This window comes from Cenococcum geophilum, assembly GCF_001692895.1.
Source record: "Cenococcum geophilum 1.58 unplaced genomic scaffold K441scaffold_42, whole genome shotgun sequence".
Taxonomy (NCBI): Eukaryota; Fungi; Ascomycota; class Dothideomycetes; order Gloniales; family Gloniaceae; genus Cenococcum; species Cenococcum geophilum.
The window spans coordinates 407,787-430,130 of NW_027137600.1; the positions used below are offsets into that span (position 1 = coordinate 407,787).

Here is a 22,344-nt window from a genome sequence, read left to right on the forward strand (position 1 = left end):
TTAGGTCTAAACTAATACTAATAAAGCTCTTATAGCGTAAGCTTATAGTTAATAAAGATACACTTAAGCCTAGAATAAATAGAGACGTTAGCTAGCTAGTATAGTCTAGAACCACCAAGACCTTATTATAGCAACTATTAGTTACCTATTTGCTAGGTACCCAAAGGGTAACCTACCTAATAATGTATTATATTATACTCTTTTAAAACTTAACGCGTATACGTAAACTCCTTCCTATAGTAGATAGCAACCTTCTTCTTATTACCCCTATCCCTTACCCTATCCTTAGTATACTAACCTTACTCTTATATTAGGCGTTACTAGCTAGCTTATAAGGAATTATAGGCAGTATAGATAGCCGTGGTATAGTTTTAAATCTAGCTAAGTTGTTTAGCATTTATACTAAAATAAGAAAGAGCCCGAGCGATATAGTAGTTAAAAATATTAAAGGAACGTCGCTATTTAGGCCTAGGCTATTAAAGCTTAAAGTTAGTAATGGAAATCTATTAAAAATAGAAAAGCTTACCTTAATATAACTGCCGCTCTTAGTACGCATGCATCAATTATAAGGACTAAAGGTATTAGATCTAACGCAGTACGTCTTATTATAAGCCTTTAGAATCCTATTATTAGATTTCTGGTCTTTTAAAGACGCGTAGGTAAAATTATTTAGGTAGGACTAGCACTAGTTGCGAGTTAGCGGGGGTTAGGGTTCTATATATAAAGGTAAGGCTAGGATACGCTATGGAATTTACTTAGAAAAGTAGTTAGTAGGAGAATAAAGAGGCATATTAAATTGATAATAAAAAAAAGAAAATTTTAATAATATATTAAAGATACGTCTAAATTAGACGAAGGTTAATAATAGGAAGTAAGGTATTAAGGAAAAGGATTAAGCTTAATAAGCAAAGTATCTTTATACTTTACTATCTAATACCCTTTTAGTAAATAGCCGTAACCTTACTAATATAACTCCGTTACAATAGCGTTATTTAGAAGGAAGGAAACACAAGCATATATTATCTAACTATCACTTTTTTATAAAAAAAACTTAGTACGCGCCTGGGGGAAGGCAACTAAGACGTTAATTAAAGACGTATATAGGTTAAATTATACCTAAAACAATACTATAGTATTAAAGAATAACGTTATAGACGTTTTTAACAACCGTATAATAGCTATAGGTGCTATTGCGAAGTGTCCTTCTATTTGCTAGGTAGTAGAGCTACGCTAAATATACGGCACAGGACTACTAGATTTGAAAGTATATACACTAAATCTTAGGAAATAAGCCTTTTTAATTAACTAATTAATACCTTAACTATATCTAATAGCCTAAGGGCAAATACGGGAATAATGTGTTAGTAATATAGAGGACTATATAAAACGATTATAGATTATATTTTAATAGTTAAAGATAATGGCAAGCTAAGGCTTTATATATTAAATCCTATACTAAAAGGTTTTACGGAACTATACTAGAATACTAAATTGCCTATAATACTTATAATTAATTATAGACTGGTATAAAGGCTTAGAAGTAAAGTTGTATAAAAATCCCTATATTAGCCTAAGTAGTTACTAGCACGCTTCTAGTAGGCTTTTAATAGGTTTTCTAGTAATTCTAGCGTTTTTTCTTTAGTTATATTTTTTCCTTATTATGGTTTTTTAGAAGTTTAAAGTAGGGGTTAGATAAATAGATAATATATAGCGGCATACTAATATCTCTTTAATATCTCTCCGAACCCCTTCTAGGATAAGCCCTTATAATCTCCTTACTATAAGATAATAGCGATCGGGGGCCAACCGTAAGAAGGGGGGGCAATGTAAGGGATATTATTGTGGACACCTTGGGTTGCCCTTAGGACAACCTCTGGACGCCCCCTAAACGGTCGCCGGTTACGTGCCGGAGGCACATGCCCGTAGTATATAGTCTCCACGATCCCAGAGGCCTTACCTCCTCAAGTATTCGTCTCTCTTACCAATCTATCCTGTTCCATAATCGTGTCCTTATAGCCCTCTATCTACAAGTTCCCCTCACAATAGCCCCCTTAGGGGCTTAATAAAGTTATTAGCTAGTAACTTATATACCTTATAAGTTAAATAGGGTACTTATATAATAGCGGTATATAATTTAAATACAAATCTCTTTATTAACCTATGGCTAATTCTTACCATTTTAGTGCGAGTAGAAAGCGCTTAGTAGGCTCTATATATAGCGCTCGACGGGTCTAAGGGTTCTTTTGGCCCCTTACTCGGGTGCATGCCCGGGAGCTCTTAGGGGCTGCTAAGGCTAGCCGAAGGCTAGCCCTTGGCACCTCCTTATAAGCTTCTCGGGCTTGCAGCCCTCCTGTCCGGTTCGTCTCTGTACTAGGGTATTGCCATACCTACTCTTTACCATATCGTCCTCTTCCATCGACTCTCCTGTGACTCATGCTACGCTTGCCTGCTCCCTACCGTACACCTGGGCAATATGCCTTACAGCGGCGTCGCTGGCGATCGAAAATTGACGCGGATATGGGGTAACATCCACGGTCGCTGAGCGCACGGGCCTCATCGCCTGCAAAATCGGACTTAGCCGCTGATTCAGCCACACAAAACGAACCTTGGATATACCATTGATATATGCAGTACTCACAGTAGAATAAATATTATTATACAAATCGGAGCTGAATTCTTTGTGTTCCTCACGCGATCGGTTCGGGACAATGGGTTTTATTTTAGTTGTAAGGATTTAGTCCTTTTCAAGTCTTTGGGTTTGGAAGTGCTCCGCCTCTTCGCACAGGTCAGCATGAGGGGTTTCCGGCGCTAAAATGCTTAATCAAGAACCACTGGGCAATCAGCTAATGACACCATGCCTTAATACGGTAAACTGTGCGATATGGGTTGTCGGAATTCCTTGGGGCTGCAGATCCAGGCGAGATTTTATATAAATCCTCCAGATAGAGTCTTGCTCACATTTCAGGAAGTCACTCTCACCCAAAGCTCCATCACAAATTCCACATTTTTGTCCTTCCTTTTATTGACCCGAGTTTACGAGTGGTCTATTACTTTCGGGTCCTGGATTTCAAACCCCGCCAAGCTTGCTTCTGATTGGTTGGAGAGCTGGCTTCTGATTGGTTAGAAAAAAGTGCGCGCGGTAAGNTATGGCAGAATNCACGTGACGAACTTCAAAACATCGAGCTCCACCAAAGCTCTGCAAAAGCTCTGCAAAAGCTCTGCACAAAGCTTAGTATAAAGCTCTACAAAAGCTCTACCAAAAGCTCTATCAATGGCTTTGTAACACTCTGCCCGCCGAGTGTACTGGCCACGCAGTAAAACAGAGCACGCAGTGCGCAGGGGGGTCCAAAGGGGTCTCCCCCTTGAAGCTCTGCTCGAAGCTCTGCTCGAAGCTCTGCTCGAAGCTCTGCTCGAAGCCCTATACGGAGCTCCAAAGCTTTACTAACACGCAGCACTAATATACTAGGAAGTCTCACAATCGCTCTCTACAAACACCTCTACGACGGCTCTACAATTGCCCGTACAATCGTCCGTACAAACAGCTCTACAAACGGCTCTACAAACGTCTACACGATCGCCCGTGCGAACGCCCATACAATCGATCGATCAATCGATCAATTGCCTATACGAATGCCCGTACGAACGTCTCTACAATTGCTTATACAATCAATCAACCAAACGCCCGTACGATCGTCTCTACGTCGGCTCTACAATCAATCAATCAGACGCCCGTATAAACGTCTCTACAAACGTCTCTACAAACGTCTCTACAAACGTCTCTACAAATGTCTCTACGAGCGTCTACAATCGCCTATACAATCGTCCGTACGGACGTCTGTACGATTGTCTCTACAAACGTCTGTACGAATGCCTAAACGAACGCCTACACGAACGCCTACACGAACACCTGCACGAACACCTGCACGAACGCCTGTACGAACGCCTGCACGAACGCCTATACGAAGCTCTGCTCAAAGCTCTATACAAAGTCGTTTATAAGGCCTTCAAAAACAAGCCTAAATACAAGCTCTATCAAAGCTCTACATAAGGCTCTATCAAAGCTCTGCATGGAGCTCTACTAAAGCTCTACAAAAGCTCTGCACGAACCTCCGTACGAAGCTCTACAAAAGCTCTGCACAAACCTCCGTACGAAGCTCTGCAAAAGCTCTACTAAAAGCTCTACTGGTGCCTCTACTAAAACCTCTACAAGAGCTCTACCTACGCAGTAAATAGAGCACGTAGTGCGCAGGGGGGGTCCAAGGGGGTCTCCCCCTTAAGCTCAAAGTTTTACTNGGAGCTCTACTTAAAGCTNAAAGTTTTACTNGGAGCTCTACTTAAAGCTNAAAGTTTTACTCGGAGCTCTACTTAAAGCTNAAAGTTTTACTCGGAGCTCTACTTAAAGCTTAAAGTTTTACTCGGAGCTCTACTTAAAGCTTAAAGTTTTACTCGGAGCTCCACTTAAAGCTTAATACGGAGCTCTAAAGCTCTACTAACACGCAGCACTAATATACTAGGAAGATTATATAATTAGCCGTACAAATGCCTATACGATTGATTAATTAAACGTCTATACAATTACCTATATAATTATCTCTATAAACGTCTCTATAATTAATCACCCTTCTAAGCGTCTATACCCTACACGCCTATACGTAGCTCTATAGAAGTCCTATACGAAGCTCTACATAAGGCTTTATATAAAGCTTTACACAAAGGTCTACAAAAGCCTTACTAAAGCCTCTACTAAAGTCTCTACTAAAGTCTCTACTAAAGCCTCTATAAGAGCTCTGCCTATATAGTAAATANAGCATATAGTGCGTAGGGGGGGTCNAAGGGGGTCTCCCCCTTAAGCTGCTTAAAGCTCTACTTAAAGCTTAATATAGAGCTCCAAAACTCTACTAAAACGCAGCACTAATATACAAGGAAGTCTTATAATTATCTTTACGAACGTCTTTACAAACGGCTCTATAACGGCTCTATAATTGCCCATATAATCGTCCGTGCAAACGTCTCTACAAACGATCAATCGCCTATACGAATCGCTCGTGTAAACGCCTGCATATGGCTCCGTATAAGGCTCTACACGAAGCTCTACTAAAGCTCTACCAAAGCTCTACCAAAGCTCTACAAAAAGCTCTACTAAAGCTCTACTAAAGCTCTACAAAAAGCTCTATAAAAGCTCTATAAAAGCTCTATAAAAGCTCTATAAAAGCTCTATAAAAGCTTTACTAAACACTCTACTAAAGCCTCTATAAGAGCTGTGCCCACGCGGTAAATAGAGCACGTAGTACGCAGGGGGGGTCCAAGGGGGTCTCCCCCTTAAGCTTAAAGATCTACTTAAAACCCTACTTAAAGCTTAATACGGAGCTCTAGAGCTCTACTAACGCGCAGCACTAATATACTAGGAAGGCTCTATAATTATCTACACGAATAGCTTTATAAATAGCTCTATAAATATCTACACGATTACCCGTATAAACGCCTATATAATCAATCAATTAATCAATTAATTACCTATACGAACACCCNTATAAACGATTAATTAAACGTCTATGCAATTATCTATACAATTGTCTCTATAAGCGTCTCTGCAGTTAATCGCCTATGTAAACGCCTATATATGGCTCTATATAAGGCTCTGCATAAAGCTCTACTAAAGCTCTATACAAAGCTCTACTAAAGCTCTACACGAAGCTCTACTGAAGCTTTATACGTAGTTCTACCAAAGCTCTGCATAAAGCTCTACTAAAGCTCTATATAAAGCTCTATACGAAGCTCTACCGGGCTCTATATAGAGCTCTGCAAAAGCTCTACAAAAGCTCTATATAAACCTCCATATAAAGCTCTACTAAACGCTCTACTAAACGCTCTACTAAAACCTCTATAAGAGCTCTGCCCACGTAGTAAATAAAGCATATAGTGCGTAGGGGGTGTCTAAGGGGTCTCCCCCTTAAGCTTAAGTTTTTTTAAAGGTAGAAATATTACTTATATATATAAAATTTTATATATTACTTTAAATTAAGCCCAATTTAAATATCATGCTTTAGTTATTATAATAAATCTTTTTAATTAAATAACCTTACTACTGCTCCTAATATATAGAGGGGGGTTTAGGGAGGGTTTTCTTTAAAAAAAACCTTATGTCTATATATATACTAATTAAACTCTATATTATAAGGCTTTAAATTAAAAATTTAGGTTAATTAAAGCTCTATACTAAGCTCTATAAAAGCTCCGTATAAAGCTCCATATAAATCTCTATTAAAAGCTCTATTAAAGCCTCTATAAGAGCTCTGCCTATATAGTAAATAGAGCATATAGTACGCAGGGGGGGTCTAAGGAAGTCTCCCCCTTAAGCTTAAAGTTCTACTTAGAGCTCTACTAATACGCAGTACTAATATACTAGGAAGGTTCTACAATTGGCCATATAAACGTCTATATAATTAATCGCTATATAATTGTCTTTACAAACGGCTCTATAAACGGCTCTACAAACGGCTCTATAAACGTCTGCACGATTACCTATACNAACGCCTATACGAACGCCTATATAAATAAATAATTAAACGTCTATATAATTGCCTATACAATCGCCTCTATAAATATCTCTACAATTAATTGCCTGTATAAACGTCTGTATACCTATATATAGCTCTATAGAAGCTCTATATAAAGCTCTATAGAAGCTTTACTAAAGCCTCTATAAGACCTCTGCCTATGTAGTATATATAGCACGTAGTGTATAGGGAGGGTCTAAGGGGATCTCCCCCTTAAGCTTAAAGCTCTACTCAAAGCTTAATATAGAGCTCTAAAGCTCTACTAATATATAGCACTAATATACTAGGAAGGCTCTATAAACGGCTCTATAAATGTCTATATAATCGCCTATACAAACGCCTATACAAGTGCCTATACGAACTCTTATATAATTAATTAATTAAATACCCATACAGTTAATCAATTAAACGCCTATATAAATGGCTCTACGTATAGCTCTATAAACGTCCATATAATTAATTAATTAATTAATCGCCTATATAAACGCCCGTATAAACGATTAATTAAACGTCTATATAATTGCCTAATAGAGTTTTCTCCCTATATGTATATAAGGAGTAGTCCGCGTGGGCTTAATAGGGATCCAAATCGGATATTAAGCAATGAATTATTATTATTATATAATTGCCCATACAACTATCTCTACAGGCGTCTCTATAATTAATCGCCAGTATAAACGTCTGCACGTCTATACGTCTACACGCCTACACNCCTACACGTAGCTCTAAACGTAGCTCTGTATATAGCTCTGCACGTAGCTCTATATAAAGCTCTATATAAGCCTCTACTAAAGCTCTATATAAGCCTCTATTACTACTCTATATAAGCCTCTATTAAAGCTCTATATAAGCCTCTATCTAAAGCTTACCCCTTATTATAAAGTAGCCTGTAAGAGTACATATATTGGATCCCGCCACGCTTACGACAAGTTCGCAAGCACTCTCAGTCTTTTTGGCCGTATGGCGACGTGGAGGCGGGCCACGTTACATAGCCCCCGCAATATAATACGATGGAGGTATATATATATTACTTCTAAATTAAGCCTAACTTAAGTAGGGCACCTTAGTTACTATAGTAGATCCTTTTAATAAGATAATACTACCTAGCAGTAACTAAGGCGCCTTAGCTTTACTACTACTTCTAAAAGCTCTATAAGGGGAAGTCTAGGGAGTCTCCCCCTAGAAAGCCTTATATATATATATAGATATTAATTANACTCTGTTACTGTAATAGATCCTCTTAGTAAGATAATATTACTTAGTAGTAACTAAGGCGCCTTAGCCTTACTACTACTTTTAAATTAAGTAAAAGCTCTACAGAGGGGGGGTCCAGGGGGTCTCCCCCTGGAAAACCTTATATCTATATATATATTAATATATTAATTAAACTCTATATATAAGGCTCTAAGTTAAAGCTTTTAAACTCGGGTCAAAGTTTACGTAGGGTACCTAACGTTCCGCATGTTATCAACTTACCCGGTCATCCTTTTGCATATACCTCGGCATGGACCATACAAGGTTTCTATCCCGCAGTTTCTTTCACCACCCGTCAAATTCTTCCTCCAACCACACCTGCCCGTCCGTTAACGAATCTAGCCCCACCATCATCCCTTTGGTGGGTTCTATGAGTTACCATACCTTGAGTAGCATCATCGCAGGTGTCTGCCTGGTTTTAACATCCTTCCTCGCCCTGATTTCTTTAATGCGCCATGCGGCTCATTACTCTTCGCCCGTCCAACAACGTCAGATTCTGCGTATAATATGTCTGATACCCTGGGTCGGGCTCATCACTTTCCTAAGCGTGCTTTCCGAGAGTGCAGGACCATACATCGCGCCCGCTGTTGACGTTGGAGTTTCTCTTGCAATTTCTGCATTCCTGCTACTTTTATGCGATTTCGTGCTTGCAGGCGCAACTGCTAGAGGGCAATTCAATATGCAGAGTCCGAAGTGGTTGAAACGTGTGTGGTATTTGGTATTACAATTCATACCCGTCAGTGTGATCTTGTGGATTGCGACGGCGGCAAGTATGGCAGCCGGCACTTATTGCGCTACTTCCAACAGGCTGTACTTTGCGCACATTTGGGTACGCTGGAAATCCTCGGCTAGAAAATAACTGACACTGATTTTCCATTGCAGATCATTATAATTCGAGGCTTCCTAGAAGGCGCTGCCCTCTTCAGCGTCCTCCGCTTTTACAAAATCATGAAGTCAAAATTGATCTCACACGGGGTTATGCTGAAGCTGATTGCGTTTAAGGGTATCATTTTTCTTAGCTTCGTTCAAAATGTCAGTGGTTTGCCCATATCTCTCATGAGAATGCTAACAGTCCTTGTGCAGGCTGTCCTTGGCATCCTCGTCTCATCCCACGTTATCAAACCTACAAAATACATGTCCTATCATGATATTTCCATCGGCCTACCCAACTTTATCCTCGCCTGTGAACTCCCATTCTTCGCCGTCATGATCATGGTGGCATACAGCATCAAACCATATACATCACTCAAGATGGGCCGGACATACCAAGGAGGCCTAGGGGGCATTAAAGCTATTGTGGCAGCACTAAACTACTCCGATATTCTGTCCTCATTCTTCCGCGGTCCCATGAGACTGGTGAGAGAACAGTACCAGCTGGTGAGACCGGCGGATACAGTCATCACCGAAATATCGGGAACTCGCTTAGAGCGACGACGTCGCGCATCCACCCCACCATCAAAATAATATACCCCCTATAGCCCTACCAATATAGCTCTAATTTATATAAATAAGGGCTTATTTTATAACTCTACTCTAAAGCTATAAAATAAAGTTTTATTTATATAATTTGAAGCCAAATTGGTAGAGCTATAAGGGGTGCTTATTTTTGGGGGGAGAAGGGCAGCGCAGAGCCTCAATTCAAGTTTTACGGCCACCCCCTATAGCCCCACTAATATAGCTCTATATTTAATAAATAAAGACCTATTTTGTAGCCCTAGAATAGAGCTATAAAATAGGTCTCTATATATAAAAATTGTATTAATATTGGTGGAATTATATAGGGTAATGTGTTGCTGCGGCTTGGCGATTTTTACCAATATTTCCAAAACGGCAGTATACCCCCTATAGCCCCACCAATATAGCTCTATATTTAATAAATAAAGACCTATTTTATAGCCTTAGAATAGAGCTATAAAATAGGCCTCTATTTATAAAATATAGAGCTATATTAGTGGGGCTATAGGGGGTGGCCGTAAAACTTGAATTGAGGCTCTGCGCTGCCCTTCTCCCCCCAAAAATAAGCACCCCTTATAGCTCTACCAATTTGGCTTCAAATTATATAAATAAAACTTTATTTTATAGCTTTAGAGTAGAGTTATAAAATAAGCCCTTATTTATATAAATTAGAGCTATATTGGTAGGGCTATAGGGGGTATCCCTTAACCCGTCAAATTTCGTCCTACGTTATCGATAAGAACTGGCCAATCACGTAGCTTAGACATTTGGTCGTGCTGAGATATTCAAAGTCCCTAATACCCGACCCCCCTTTTGCAGAAGCCCTATATAGGTTTAATTCCCAATATTAAGTTAATTAATATAAGGCTGCTAGCATATCGTCTTTGTGCAGAACGGAATCCTGTAAATGTTGCAGCCGTAAAGAGTCTTTGCCGCCCTCGCTCTGCTTTGTTGTTCTATGCACGGACCATGTTCTTATCGATAACGTAGGACGCTGACGGGTTAAGGGATACTGTTTTGATGGTGGGGTGGATGCGCGACGTCGTCGCTCTAAGCGAGTTCCCGATATTTCGGTGATGGCTGTAGCATAAGCCTGATTGGTCCACCGTCCTACGAGGGGCTCAATAATGCTCAGGGTTATCAGCAAGTTCAACAACCATACAATAATGGGCAGAACATCCAGATAAAGCCTGATGCTTGGGAAAGAGACAGCGTTTAGAAGTCATTCAAATTAAGTTATGCAACTTTAGTACCACGTTTATGCTCTAAATATACCCTATGGGCTTGTTATGCTTTGCAATTAGTATTAGAGGTAGATTATTTTACCTTCATTCGTAATCAAAGGGAAAGATATCACCCCATAAACGTGATGCTCAGCGTTGTCTTCATAGGCACTCCCTTGGCACGGCAATTTGCTTCCAACGGTTATCGATAAGAACCAGCCAATTAAATCAGCAGAATCAAATACTCGTGCTTAGGAATATGAAGCTAGTAATGTCGTTAAATTCCATATAAAATTACTATACAAGTTATTTCTTTAGCGTTGAGTAGGCTAAATAAGGTCCACATCGATTCTAGCACGATTAAAAAGCATAGTAGTGGTGTAATTGATTGAATTCTATATAAATACACGCGTTGTTTTGAAGCTGGTGTCGCGCACAGACCTACTCGTTGGACGCTGCCGTGCTAATTCAGCTAGAACCTCAGCCTCATTCTCAATCAGGCCCGTGTGCTTGTGGCTGTGGTAAACAGACATGCATGCTATCCAGGGCGATTAGCGCCCGAGCACGCAGGACATATTCCGGTGAACCGAAACAAGACAAGACATCTAAAAGTCAAAAGTGACAAGATTGTATGGGCCACCTTTAGCCAGAGCTGCTTTGTAGGCCGGGCGTTCACAAACTCTCCTATGCCAATCGGCCACTTTGGGGTACTACTTTTCATCAAAATATCCCCGTTGCGAAGCCAGGTCCATCGGCCAACTCATACAGAAATCGGTCAAACCCAATTTCTGTCCTGCAAACCAAGGACTCCGATCCGACAGCGCGGCTTCCATAAGCTCAAAGGGTGCCACGAGATCATTCTTGTAATGAGTGGCAACGAAGTTGAACATCCCCGATACCAGTGGTCTCACAAACCACGGAGAATGTGACGGAATGATATCAAAACCAATGACAAAATTAGCCTTCATTGCAAGAGTGCTATTTGCAAACTCTTGGAGGTATTCATTACGGACTTTGTTGGGGAGGTTGATGGGCTCCCAGTTGCCTTGCGCATAATTGTCTGGGAGATATTGGAGGATGAGGCGACTCTCGGTAACCACCCTCGGCTGTTGCTCCGGAGCCGCGGGGTCGGGTCGACTACAAGAATAGGCGACTTGCCCAGAGGTAAGACTGATTTTAATACCGCGGGTGCACGTCCCATGTGGTGTTTACAGGTCTTGAGCGTGTAACGCTGACCATTGTGGGCGGAAAGCTCCTCGAGTACTCACAGTACTCGGAGAGATTGCGATGACGAAAGGTGATGGACGGTAGGACATCCTTGAAGACTTTGTCCTGCTGTGCCCTCCATTGACTGTATTCCTCAAGGCGCTTTAAATTTTTGCTAATATCAACAATAGCTCAGGACTCCTTTGAGGAAAGAGGCGCGTCGAGCATGCAGTTAGGGGATGTTAAGATTTCGAACACGGCAAACAGTTGAACGGAGAGGATGGAGAATAGAGATAGTAAAGTGAGAGGTTGATTAGTTGGTTCTTTGGTAAGCTATTTATTAAAGGCCGAGGTTATCACTGCCCAGACCTTCATCCGAGGTTTAACCTCGCACTAAACCGTTTTGGGTTAAACCTTCGTTGGAAGGTATTTTATGCGGGGTATAACGGTCTAAATACACCTACTTTAAGCTTGATTATAATAATACCTATAAGTCTTAAATACCTTAGGGTAAAAAATAAACAAAGTTAGCTTCTTTAATAGTTTAGCTAAAACGCCTACTAAGAATGTATAATATCCGCGTATTAATAATATAGGTGTTGCTAATATCCGTATAGCTTTATTCTTGTACTATCCCTACTCGCGCTACTACGCCTCCTCCCCTTACTAAGACATCCCCCTCTATTAACACTCCTATTTATAGTAGTATGCGTAGCTATAGAGGTGCCCGCTCTACTGCTACTCCTTTAACTCTTTTACTAATTACTAGTTCGCTAGGTACTACTATTACTGCTACTACTTTTGCTAGCACGGAACCTATTAGGGTATATTTAGTAATTACTGGTTTTATACGTATTAATATAGTTCTTAAATAGGTAACTAATATAGTAAAAGCTGTTTAAGCTATAGACTGCTAGTTAAATAAGTTTAGAAATTCTTTAAGTAAGATAAAGGATAAGCTTGCATTTCTAAGATGTGGTATTATTATACTTATATATTGTTACGGAACCCCACCGCAGGGGCCTCTATAGGAGAGCCCCGTGCTCTCGCGTATACCTCGCGTACAGCTTATGTTAGCTACGCGTAGGTATATTACCTCCTTACGCCCTTGACCCTTACGATTGATCGTGTAACGTCTTGTAGACTCCTTGAATACATACGTCTTATAGCCACTGCCCCGTCCCGTGACATTATGTTGCGCCTTTTTACCACCAACACCTAGCCTACGACTAATTCTATGTCTTTATAATACTATAGGCGCTGCTAGAAGTAGCGTGCCTATAAGTTACCTTACTTTATACTTCTAAGGAACCTATAATAGTAAGATAATATTCCTTACTAGCTACTATGTTAAACCTAAAGAATAATTTAATACCTATACTTAACCTACAACGCCAATTAATCCTAGGAGAATTCGATTTATTAGCCCTAGCCTTAACCCTTAAGGAGATAGACACCGATAATGTCTTATCTTTTATTGACTATATAACTATAGATAAGCAAGCGGAAGGGCTACTACCTATTAAAATCAAAATATGAAACGCTAAAATGTTTGTAAAAATGGTAGTATAAGAACCTAATAAATACTATTGCTTTTTATAGAACTACTACCTAAAGCTTATATAAGCCGAGATGCGTACTACCTAAGATCGCGATATTATCTAAGACCTATAAACTCGCGAGGCGCTTGCCGATAATACGCGTTAAGAAACTAAAGATAACCTCCGTGTATCTAAACGCGACGTCTAATAGTTAAAGAAGGCTAAGATTGCACTTATTGCTATAGTTACTAAAAGAGAAGGTATAATTAAATACCTATAATCTTAGCTTAATGAGTATATTTATAATAACGCTAGACACCTCTTTACTATATATAACGCTACTTAAGTCTCTACGCCCCTGGCAACTTTACCTACTTAACGCTCAATAGAGGGTTAGCGCTAAGTAGCCTTACCTAATAGGAACCCCTATTAAAGCGATGATAAAAGCTATAATGACTAAACCTAAGCTGCTACTATAGGGTTTAATATACGTTACCCTGATCCCCTAGTTTTCTAGGAAGACCGTAAAGAATATAGCTACTAGAAGATATAAATCTGTAAGAAACTAACTTAGAGCGCCTGCCTTTTTCCTATAGAAGACACTAAGATTGGCTATATTATTGGGCGAATAAAGGGTACACTATTTAATAGACTTTTCGCCTAATGGGAGACCAATGGCCCCTAGAAGTAGTAGTTCTACTAAGAAGTCCTTAATGATCTTGACCTAATGTACCGTGACTATAACCTACTAGCTACTAACTAAGCTAAACTACGTGCCCTAAAGATAAGCCCTACCGAATTATTTGATGAGTTCTATGTTAAATTCTAGGAATATACTAGAGCCCTTGCCTGAGATAATACTGAAGACTAGGAAGATCTCCTTAAAAAAGTTACTTATCGCCTTAGTTATGTAGCCGCTAGCTATAACTATAATAATGTTTATGATATGGTAGCAGCTATATAGAAGATTGAATGACGACTGAATTAGATTGCTACTGTAAACCCCTGTCTGAAGACCTCCCTATAGAAGCCCTCCGGACCTACTAAACTACTAACGTCTACTACCCTAAGTAATACTACTAGTCCTAATATCGACCTTTCTATACTAACCTTTTTATAGAAGCTACTAGATAAAGAACGCGAGCTACTCTAAAAGCTAAAGCGTTGCTATAGATGTTGTTAAGAAGGCTGTTATAGCTATAGCCCAAACTGCCTAATGGCTAGGTTTAGTAGCTGCCGCCTAATACTTAACCTAGTACCTTAAATACTAAATATGTTGCTATATGCTACTACCATATAAGACGAAGACGCAGTAATAGTGGTAGAGTTGGATACGGAAATGGAAAATATTAAGTCCTAGCCCTAAGTTGTAGGTTAGGACGCCCTGATGATAAGGGGATCTATATATTGGCCTACTTAATAAATAACTTAGTAAAGATGAATGGATGGAAATAGATAGTTTTACCCGTAATAGGAACTACTGCTAAAAAATAATATAAAAGCTGTTCTATGATTGATTGCGGAGCTACTGATAAATTTATAGATACCTAATTTGTGTGTACTTATAACCTACTTACCTTACCCCTTACTAAAGCCCGCGCCCTATAACTCGCCGATGGTAGTTATACTGTATAGAAGATTACCTATATAGTATAACTCTACCTAGATATAAATAGGCACTAGGAAGAACTCTGGGCCTATGTTATACTACTTGCTAACTACCCTATTATCCTCAGAATGAATTGGCTCGAATAATATAACCCCGCCATTAACTGGAAAAAGAGAGAAGTAACCTTTAACTCTAAATACTGTAGAGAGACCTGCCTAGGATATAGCCTAGCCGCCTCTATTTACTCCCTAGGATACTAACCTAAGGAACCCCTTATTATTTTACCTATAACTAACTACTACTACGTAAGTGCCGCGGCCTTCTACTACATAGCACGTAGGAAAGGCTGGACCGTTACTGTAGCCTTTTAATTATAACTATATAAGCTTAATAAAGAATAGGACTATGTCCTCTATAGTAATAGGATAGATATAGTCGACCTTTTAGAAAATGATGCCCCCGTAGAACTCTACGGACTTTTACCTTTAGACTTTAAGAAGTTTATAAAGCTTAAAAAAGGACTTACTAATAAGGAACTCCGNAAGCTCCTCCCNAAGAGGTACTATNACTTTATTAANGTNTNCTTATAAAANAGCGTAGATATACTCCCCNNANATNNACCTAATAACTATGCCATTAATATTAAATAAGGAAAAACGCTACCCTATAAGAGACCCTACCTAATATTAAAAGACGAACTTCTAGTTGTTAAAAAGTATATTAATAAACACCTTAATAAAGGGTTTATTCGCCCTAGCATATTCTTAGTAGCCGCCCTTATCCTCCTTACTAAGAAGCTAGGAGGAGGTATTTAATTCTATATTAACTATAGAGGACTTAACGCTATTATAATTAAGAACTAATACCCTATACCGCTTATACGTGAGACTCTTAAGCGGCTTAGCTAAGCCAAAATCTATACTAAGCTTGATATTATTGCCGCCTTTAACCGCCTCTGAATATGAGAAGGTAACAAATGGAAAACCGCATTTGTATCGCGTTTTGGCCAATTTAAATATACCATTATGCCCTTTAGCGTATGTAACGGCCTAGGCAGCTTCTAAAGCTATATTAATAACGCCTTATAGGACTACCTTGACGACTTTTGCTCTGCGTACCTGGACGATATACTTATTTATAGTAATAACCCTTTTAAGCATACCGAGCACGTTTAAAAGGTCCTATAGCGCCTTAGGGATGTAGGACTTTATATTAATTTAAAGAAGTGCGAATTCTTAGTTATAGAAGTAAAATACCTTAGACTAATTGTTACTACTAAGGGTATCCGTATGGACCCTAAGAAGGTACATATAATTACCGAATGGTAAACCCCTAACTGTATTAAAGACGTATAAGCTTTCCTTGGTTTTACTAACTTCTATTAAAAATTTATATACAACTTCTCGGGTGTTGTAGCACTACTTATAGTAATGATGTGAACGAAGGGCCTTTCCGCGAAAGGAAGAAAAACATATTTACGTTTTATCTGGACGCCTAAATACGAGAAGGCGTTTTAAGACCTTAAAGATGCTTTTACTAAAGCACCTATTCTAGCTTACTTTATACTAGGACGATAACTCTATCTTAAGACTAACTCCTTAGACTATATTAACGCAGGCGTCCTTTTTTAGATAGGTGACGACGGTCTTCTTTACCTAGTTATATTTTATTTATCTAAGCTTATACTATAAGAATATAACTATAAGATCTATAATAAGGAACTTCTCGCGATTATATAAGTGTTTAAGGAATTCTAACCGGAACTCTCCTTAGTAGAACCTAACTAGCTAACTAAAGTCCTTACAGATTATTGTAACCTTAAGTACTTTATGACTATAAAATAGCTAAACTAACGCTAAGTACGCTGGAACGAGTTCCTCTCTGGTTTTAACTTTAAAATTATATATAGGTTAGGAGTATAAGGTACTAAGCCTAATAGCCTAATACGCCGCTTATAAGACCTTCCTTAGTCTAAAGATGACCCCTATAACTAGTTCTAATAATAGACGATCCTAAAAGCACGGAATTTGGCCCTAGGTATGCTACCTACAATAGAGCTAATTATACCTTAGCTCCACACCATAGAACTAGAATTACCTCCCGAAATTAACGAGCTTATTACTACGGCATATAATACCTCTGTTGACCTATTACTACATTAACTTATTGCCGCAAAGACTACTGGCGCCTATACGCTGCCGACTAAACTCTAAAGCTTAGGCTAGATTAATATAGCAGCCTTAAAAGTAAAAGAGAACAGGCTCTATTATAGAGGCCGTCTATTTATCCCTAACTTAGAAAATCTATAACAGCAACTAATCTAAATAGCCTACGACCTCCAATTAAGCGGCTACCTAGGCAAAGGAGGAACCTATAAGCTTCTTAGCCGATACTACTTCTGGCCTAAAATNATAGACTTAGTNAAACNCTTTATAGGCGCCTNCTACGGTTNTAAGCGCGCTAAGGCCTTTAATATAAAGTACTAAGGACTACTGCACCCTTTACTAGTACCCATACAACAATGGGCAGATATTGCTATAGATTTTGTTATTAACCTACTACCCTATAAGCGATATGGCCGTACCTATAAGAATATCCTTATAATAATATGCTGACTTATAAAAGAGCGCCACTATGTCCTAACCGAAGGCGTAGCTGTTAGCGACGTTACTAACGCCTTCTTCCGCGAAATTTACTGATTATATGGGTTACCTGACTTGATTACGTCCGACTAAGGTATATAGTTCGGCTCTGATATATAGAGATGAATCTGCTAACGCCTTAGTATCTTTGTTAAGATGTCTATATCCTTTTACTACGAAACTACTAGGTAACTGGAAAACGCTAATGCTAGTATAAAAGCGTACCTACGATANNTAGTCGCCTATAGTNAAGATNACTNGGTNGATTACCTCCTACTNGGTAAATTTNCAGCGAATAACTACGTCTTAACTACTATAGGACTTACCCCGTTCTTCGCGAACAAGGGATATCACCCCTGATCCGGTATAGAACTACTAGAACCTATTAATAAGAAACTGCCATATAGAAAACGCCTTAAGATGCTACTTGCTGACTAGTATGCAGACCGTATAAAAAATCTATTTAACTACTGTAAGGGAGAAATGGCCTGGGCTTAAGTAAAGTAGGCCTACTTTGCCGACTGTTATAGAACGCTACTACCAGAGATGCGTGTTAGCGACTGGGTATGGCTAGATGTACGCAATATCTCTACACAGAGGCCTATAAAGTTACTTGATTATAAGAACCTCGGCCCCTACCTAATTAAATGAGTTATTAATAGGGGAGCCGTATACGAGCTAGAGCTCTTGCCTGCCCTAGCCACCCGCGGGATATGGCCTGTATTTTACCTATGGCTACTATACCTTTACTAGCCTAACCCCTTACCGGGGCAGATATAGCCCGAACCCCCACTAGTACTAATCCAAGATAAGAACGAAGACAAGAACCACAAGGAGTGGACCGTTAAACGAATTATTGACTCTAAATACTTTGGCAAAGGCAGAGGACGATGGCTTTACTACAGAGCTATATACATAGGATTTGATATAGATTAGCTAGAATGGTAACTATGGGAAGACTTTGAAAATGCAAAGGATCTAATTAGCGACTTTTACTACGCGAACCTATAGAAACCGGGCCTAAGTAGAGATTTTATACCTAATTTTCTATAGGAGCCCTTATAGAGTTAAACCGTTGTATATTGCTACGTAGGGGCAAATTGCCGTTAGATTGCCGTTAGATTGTGATAAAGTGCGATCACGTGACCGGAATATCGTTAAGATGTCTAGGAACTTCGACCGGCGGTTAAAGTTGTCTAATTGGTCGGATTCTTAGATGCCAAGCCTTATCACATAACGTTGTTTTAAGCCTTTAGCGATACCCCCCTTTTTTCTTTTCTATACCCTAAGTGTCCCTTTTATATATATATAGTAACCATAGCGTCGCCGGAGCTCCGCCTCTATAGGAGGGGGGGTAGTGTTACGGAACCCTACCGTAGGGGCCTCTATAGGAGAGCCCCGTGCTCTTGTATACACCTCGCGTATAGCTTATGTCAGCTACGCGTAGGTATATTACCTCCTTACGCCCTCGACCCTTATGATTGATCGCGTAACGTCTTGTAGACTTCTTGAATACATACGTCTTGTAGCCACTGCCCCGTCCCGTGATATATATAATGCTAGGTTACTGGATATTAAATAAGTAGATATAAGTTAGCTATTATTATGGGGTTATAATAATAAATAGTAACTCTTACCTTTTTGGTACTATATATATAGGAATTAAGTCTCTGCCTTATATTTAATAGATATACTTAATTAATATTATAATATCCGTATAAGCTAAAATAACGATATTTATATAAGCTAAGATAAAAATATTTGTATATCCGCACTATAAAATAGCCTACTGCTACGTTATATACTATATACTAAAAAGATTATACGCCAGCTAGAGTTAATATTAATAAAAAGAACTTAATATATTAAGACAGAAATGTACTATAAGCCTAAGTATTTAAAAGTCCTCTAGTATATTATTTGTAGCTTTATTAAATCCGTCCCTTATAAGGGTTATATAGTAAACCGCTAATATAAGACATCCATATATTAAAATTGGTAATGCCGCCCTATAAGAGCCGCTCTAATTTAAGTTAAAGAATAGTAGGTACCTTAAACTTAATGTCCTATATACACTAATGCATAATAAAAGTATATCCGTAAGTAAAATAATATATTACTATTACTCTTAGCATTTATTAAGCAACTTATATACTAACTATTATATATATTAATAGAGGTATAGATATAACATTAAGACATTAAACTATATAAATATATTTAGCAGCTTCTTCTAGTACCTCTATATTCTTATTAACGTTACTAAAGCTATATATATAAAGGGATTAAATAGTAAACTAGCTATAGTTAATAAAAAGGCGTTAAATATATTTACGCCGTCCTTTATAAGTTTCTTATATCCGCGCTATAGAAGTAAAGGAGCCTTAAAATCCGTTAAGCGCCGTATATATTATACGATTAAATCCTTTTTAATTTAATTTATAAAATAGCGGATATCTAGCGCTAAAGACTTAGTTATATATTCGCTATTTATATACTCGCTAAATATACGCTTAAAAACATCGCGGAGTACGCTAATGTAACTTATTATAAGAATGCTCCACTTAAATAGCTTGTCTATACTAAACGTTAAATTCCTATACGTCTAGATTAACTCCTTAAGTTAAAGATTTAGTAGTTTATTAAGGCGATCTGTTTTAAAGAAGCTATCTAACTACCTTTAGAGGCTAACTAAACTATTAGTAAGGATAGCCTATTAAAGCACTAAATTGTAAGCGTTTATTCCAACTAGTTACTATAGGATTAGCATATTATATATATAGTTTTTTAATAAGCTGTTAGTAAAGTATAAGTAAAGATAGGGGATTATACGCTTTAATAGTCCGATATCTATATACTTAATAGCATATTTTAGAAGCTTGTAAGTATTAATAATCTATAAAAACCAGATATAATTAAAGAACTCTATATTATAGTTATTAGCGGTAAAGCTTAATATATCTATAAAGGACGATATTACTATTAGCTAATGTATATTAGTAGATAGCTTTAAATAATCAGACGTGCCCTAATTTGCATTACGGCATATATCTTTTAAAAAAGCTACTATATAGATATCTGTAATATACTCCAGAAATTACTACAGAGATAGGTTTCGTATATATTGCTTAGCTTTATTATCTGCCTTAATATTATATTTATCGTGGATATAAAGTAGAAATAATATAATAATATAAGCGTTAAAGCTTTAGAGAATTAGCTCTTTTATATAATAAAATTAAGCCTTTTTCTAAGGGAATATTACGCCGTCCTAGGTAGTTTATATAGGTATAAAGTGCTAAAAACTACTACGTAGCTTTCTTACCCCTATAAAACGTACGTATAACTATATCTAGGAAGTTTAATTATATATACTATAGCCCTAAAATAGGTAATACCTATTATGGGACACCCTCGTGACACCTTATACACGTCCACCTGTTTCTACCAATTTAGCAACTAGAGACTAATTACGAGACGGCAATTTAATAGCAACCCGTAGCAATCTAATAGCAATCTGCTATATCCTGCTATATTCTACTAAGTTCTACTAAGTTCTATTAGGACTACCACTTAAATCCTATTCTACTCTATGTATATATTAACTAAGTGACTAAGTCCATAATATATACCCTTTCTTTCTATTTTCCTACCTTCTTTCCCTATATAACGTCTTAACTTTATCACATAGTTTATATATATAGCTTAATAATATCTACTTTATTATATATTATTATCGCTTATACTTACTCTGTAACACTATATTACATTAACTTTATATACTACCTCTAAAATATAAAACGACCCTAAAGCTCCTATAATGGCTACCGATATTATATCCGCACTTTAAAAATAACTGGTAAAGATATAGAAGTCTTTTATAGACGCCCTTATATAAAACTAAGCCGCTTTAAATTAATAATAAGCTAAATAAGAAGTACGATACTAGTAATTAATTAAGGACCTCTAAGAAGAAATCCTTACTTTTAAGGTGCTTACGTTAGGGCCTTAAGACCGAACACTATCTCTAGAGATAAATATACGGAACGTAAGCCCCAAACCTATAGTAGTTATTTACTCTAAACTAACTACTGCACTATAATAATCTAAATAATTACCCAACCCTTTAATATTTACTAGTAAACGGCGAGAGCTCTAATTATTTTTAAGCTAGCTTAAGAATAAGCTAACTAGTAATGCTAACTATTACCTAACTAAAGCTAACTAACTTTGTTACGCCCTAAGTTAACTAAAAAAAAAAAGGTAGCTAACCTTATTAAACCCCTTTAACTAAACTTAGTATAAAGCCTAGTTATACTTCTTAAAGCTATATACAGTAATCTAAACTACTAAGCTACTACTTAGAGAAAGATAAACTATATAGTTTAAGGAACGAAAAGTTTCCTAATATACTTCTCCGAATTTAACCGTTATATAAAGGAGACTAGCTGGAACAACTCTATATTAGTTAATAGCCTTATTAAATCTTTAAGCCCTAAACTAAACCCCCCCCCCCCTAATAGGGGTAGACCTACTAAGAGCCCTTAATGCCTGCGTAAATGTTATTAATAAACAGTATAATAATATACTACTCCTAATACTAAAGCCCGCCCCCTAATATAATACGACAACCCTATAAATGTTTACTAAGTTATTATCTTAGCCTAAGCACCCTAACGTCATAGATATTGACACTAGAACCCTAGAGTACGCCCTACTAGGGTTCCCTAAATAAGAAAGACACATTAAGCTAGGCCTCTACTTTAAGTGTAGAAGTAAGGACTATATCTTAAAATACTATCTTATCTCCTTACCCACGCCCCAAAACGATTTATAAATAGCTAACGTTAGTAACTA

The 22,344-nt window shown here is 37.9% G+C and overlaps 2 protein-coding genes across 2 annotated transcripts; one reads left to right on the top strand and one right to left on the bottom strand.

The window, feature by feature from the left end:
* Positions 1-8,109: 8,109 nt before the first annotated feature.
* On the top strand, positions 8,110-9,523 carry K441DRAFT_642148 (uncharacterized protein). Its single transcript, XM_067646681.1, has 3 exons — positions 8,110-8,640; positions 8,694-8,843; positions 8,895-9,523. The coding sequence occupies exons 1-3, from the start codon at positions 8,182-8,184 to the stop codon at positions 9,273-9,275; spliced, it is 990 nt and encodes a 329-aa protein (XP_067500516.1). The 5' UTR covers positions 8,110-8,181; the 3' UTR covers positions 9,276-9,523.
* Positions 9,524-10,874: 1,351 nt separating this feature from the next.
* On the bottom strand, positions 10,875-11,849 carry K441DRAFT_730860 (uncharacterized protein). Its single transcript, XM_067654224.1, has 2 exons — positions 11,631-11,849; positions 10,875-11,601 (listed from the first exon to the last, which is right to left on the bottom strand). Exons 1-2 carry the CDS (start codon positions 11,688-11,690, stop codon positions 11,200-11,202), a joined length of 462 nt encoding a protein of 153 aa, XP_067500517.1. The 5' UTR covers positions 11,691-11,849; the 3' UTR covers positions 10,875-11,199.
* Positions 11,850-22,344: the final 10,495 nt, after the last annotated feature.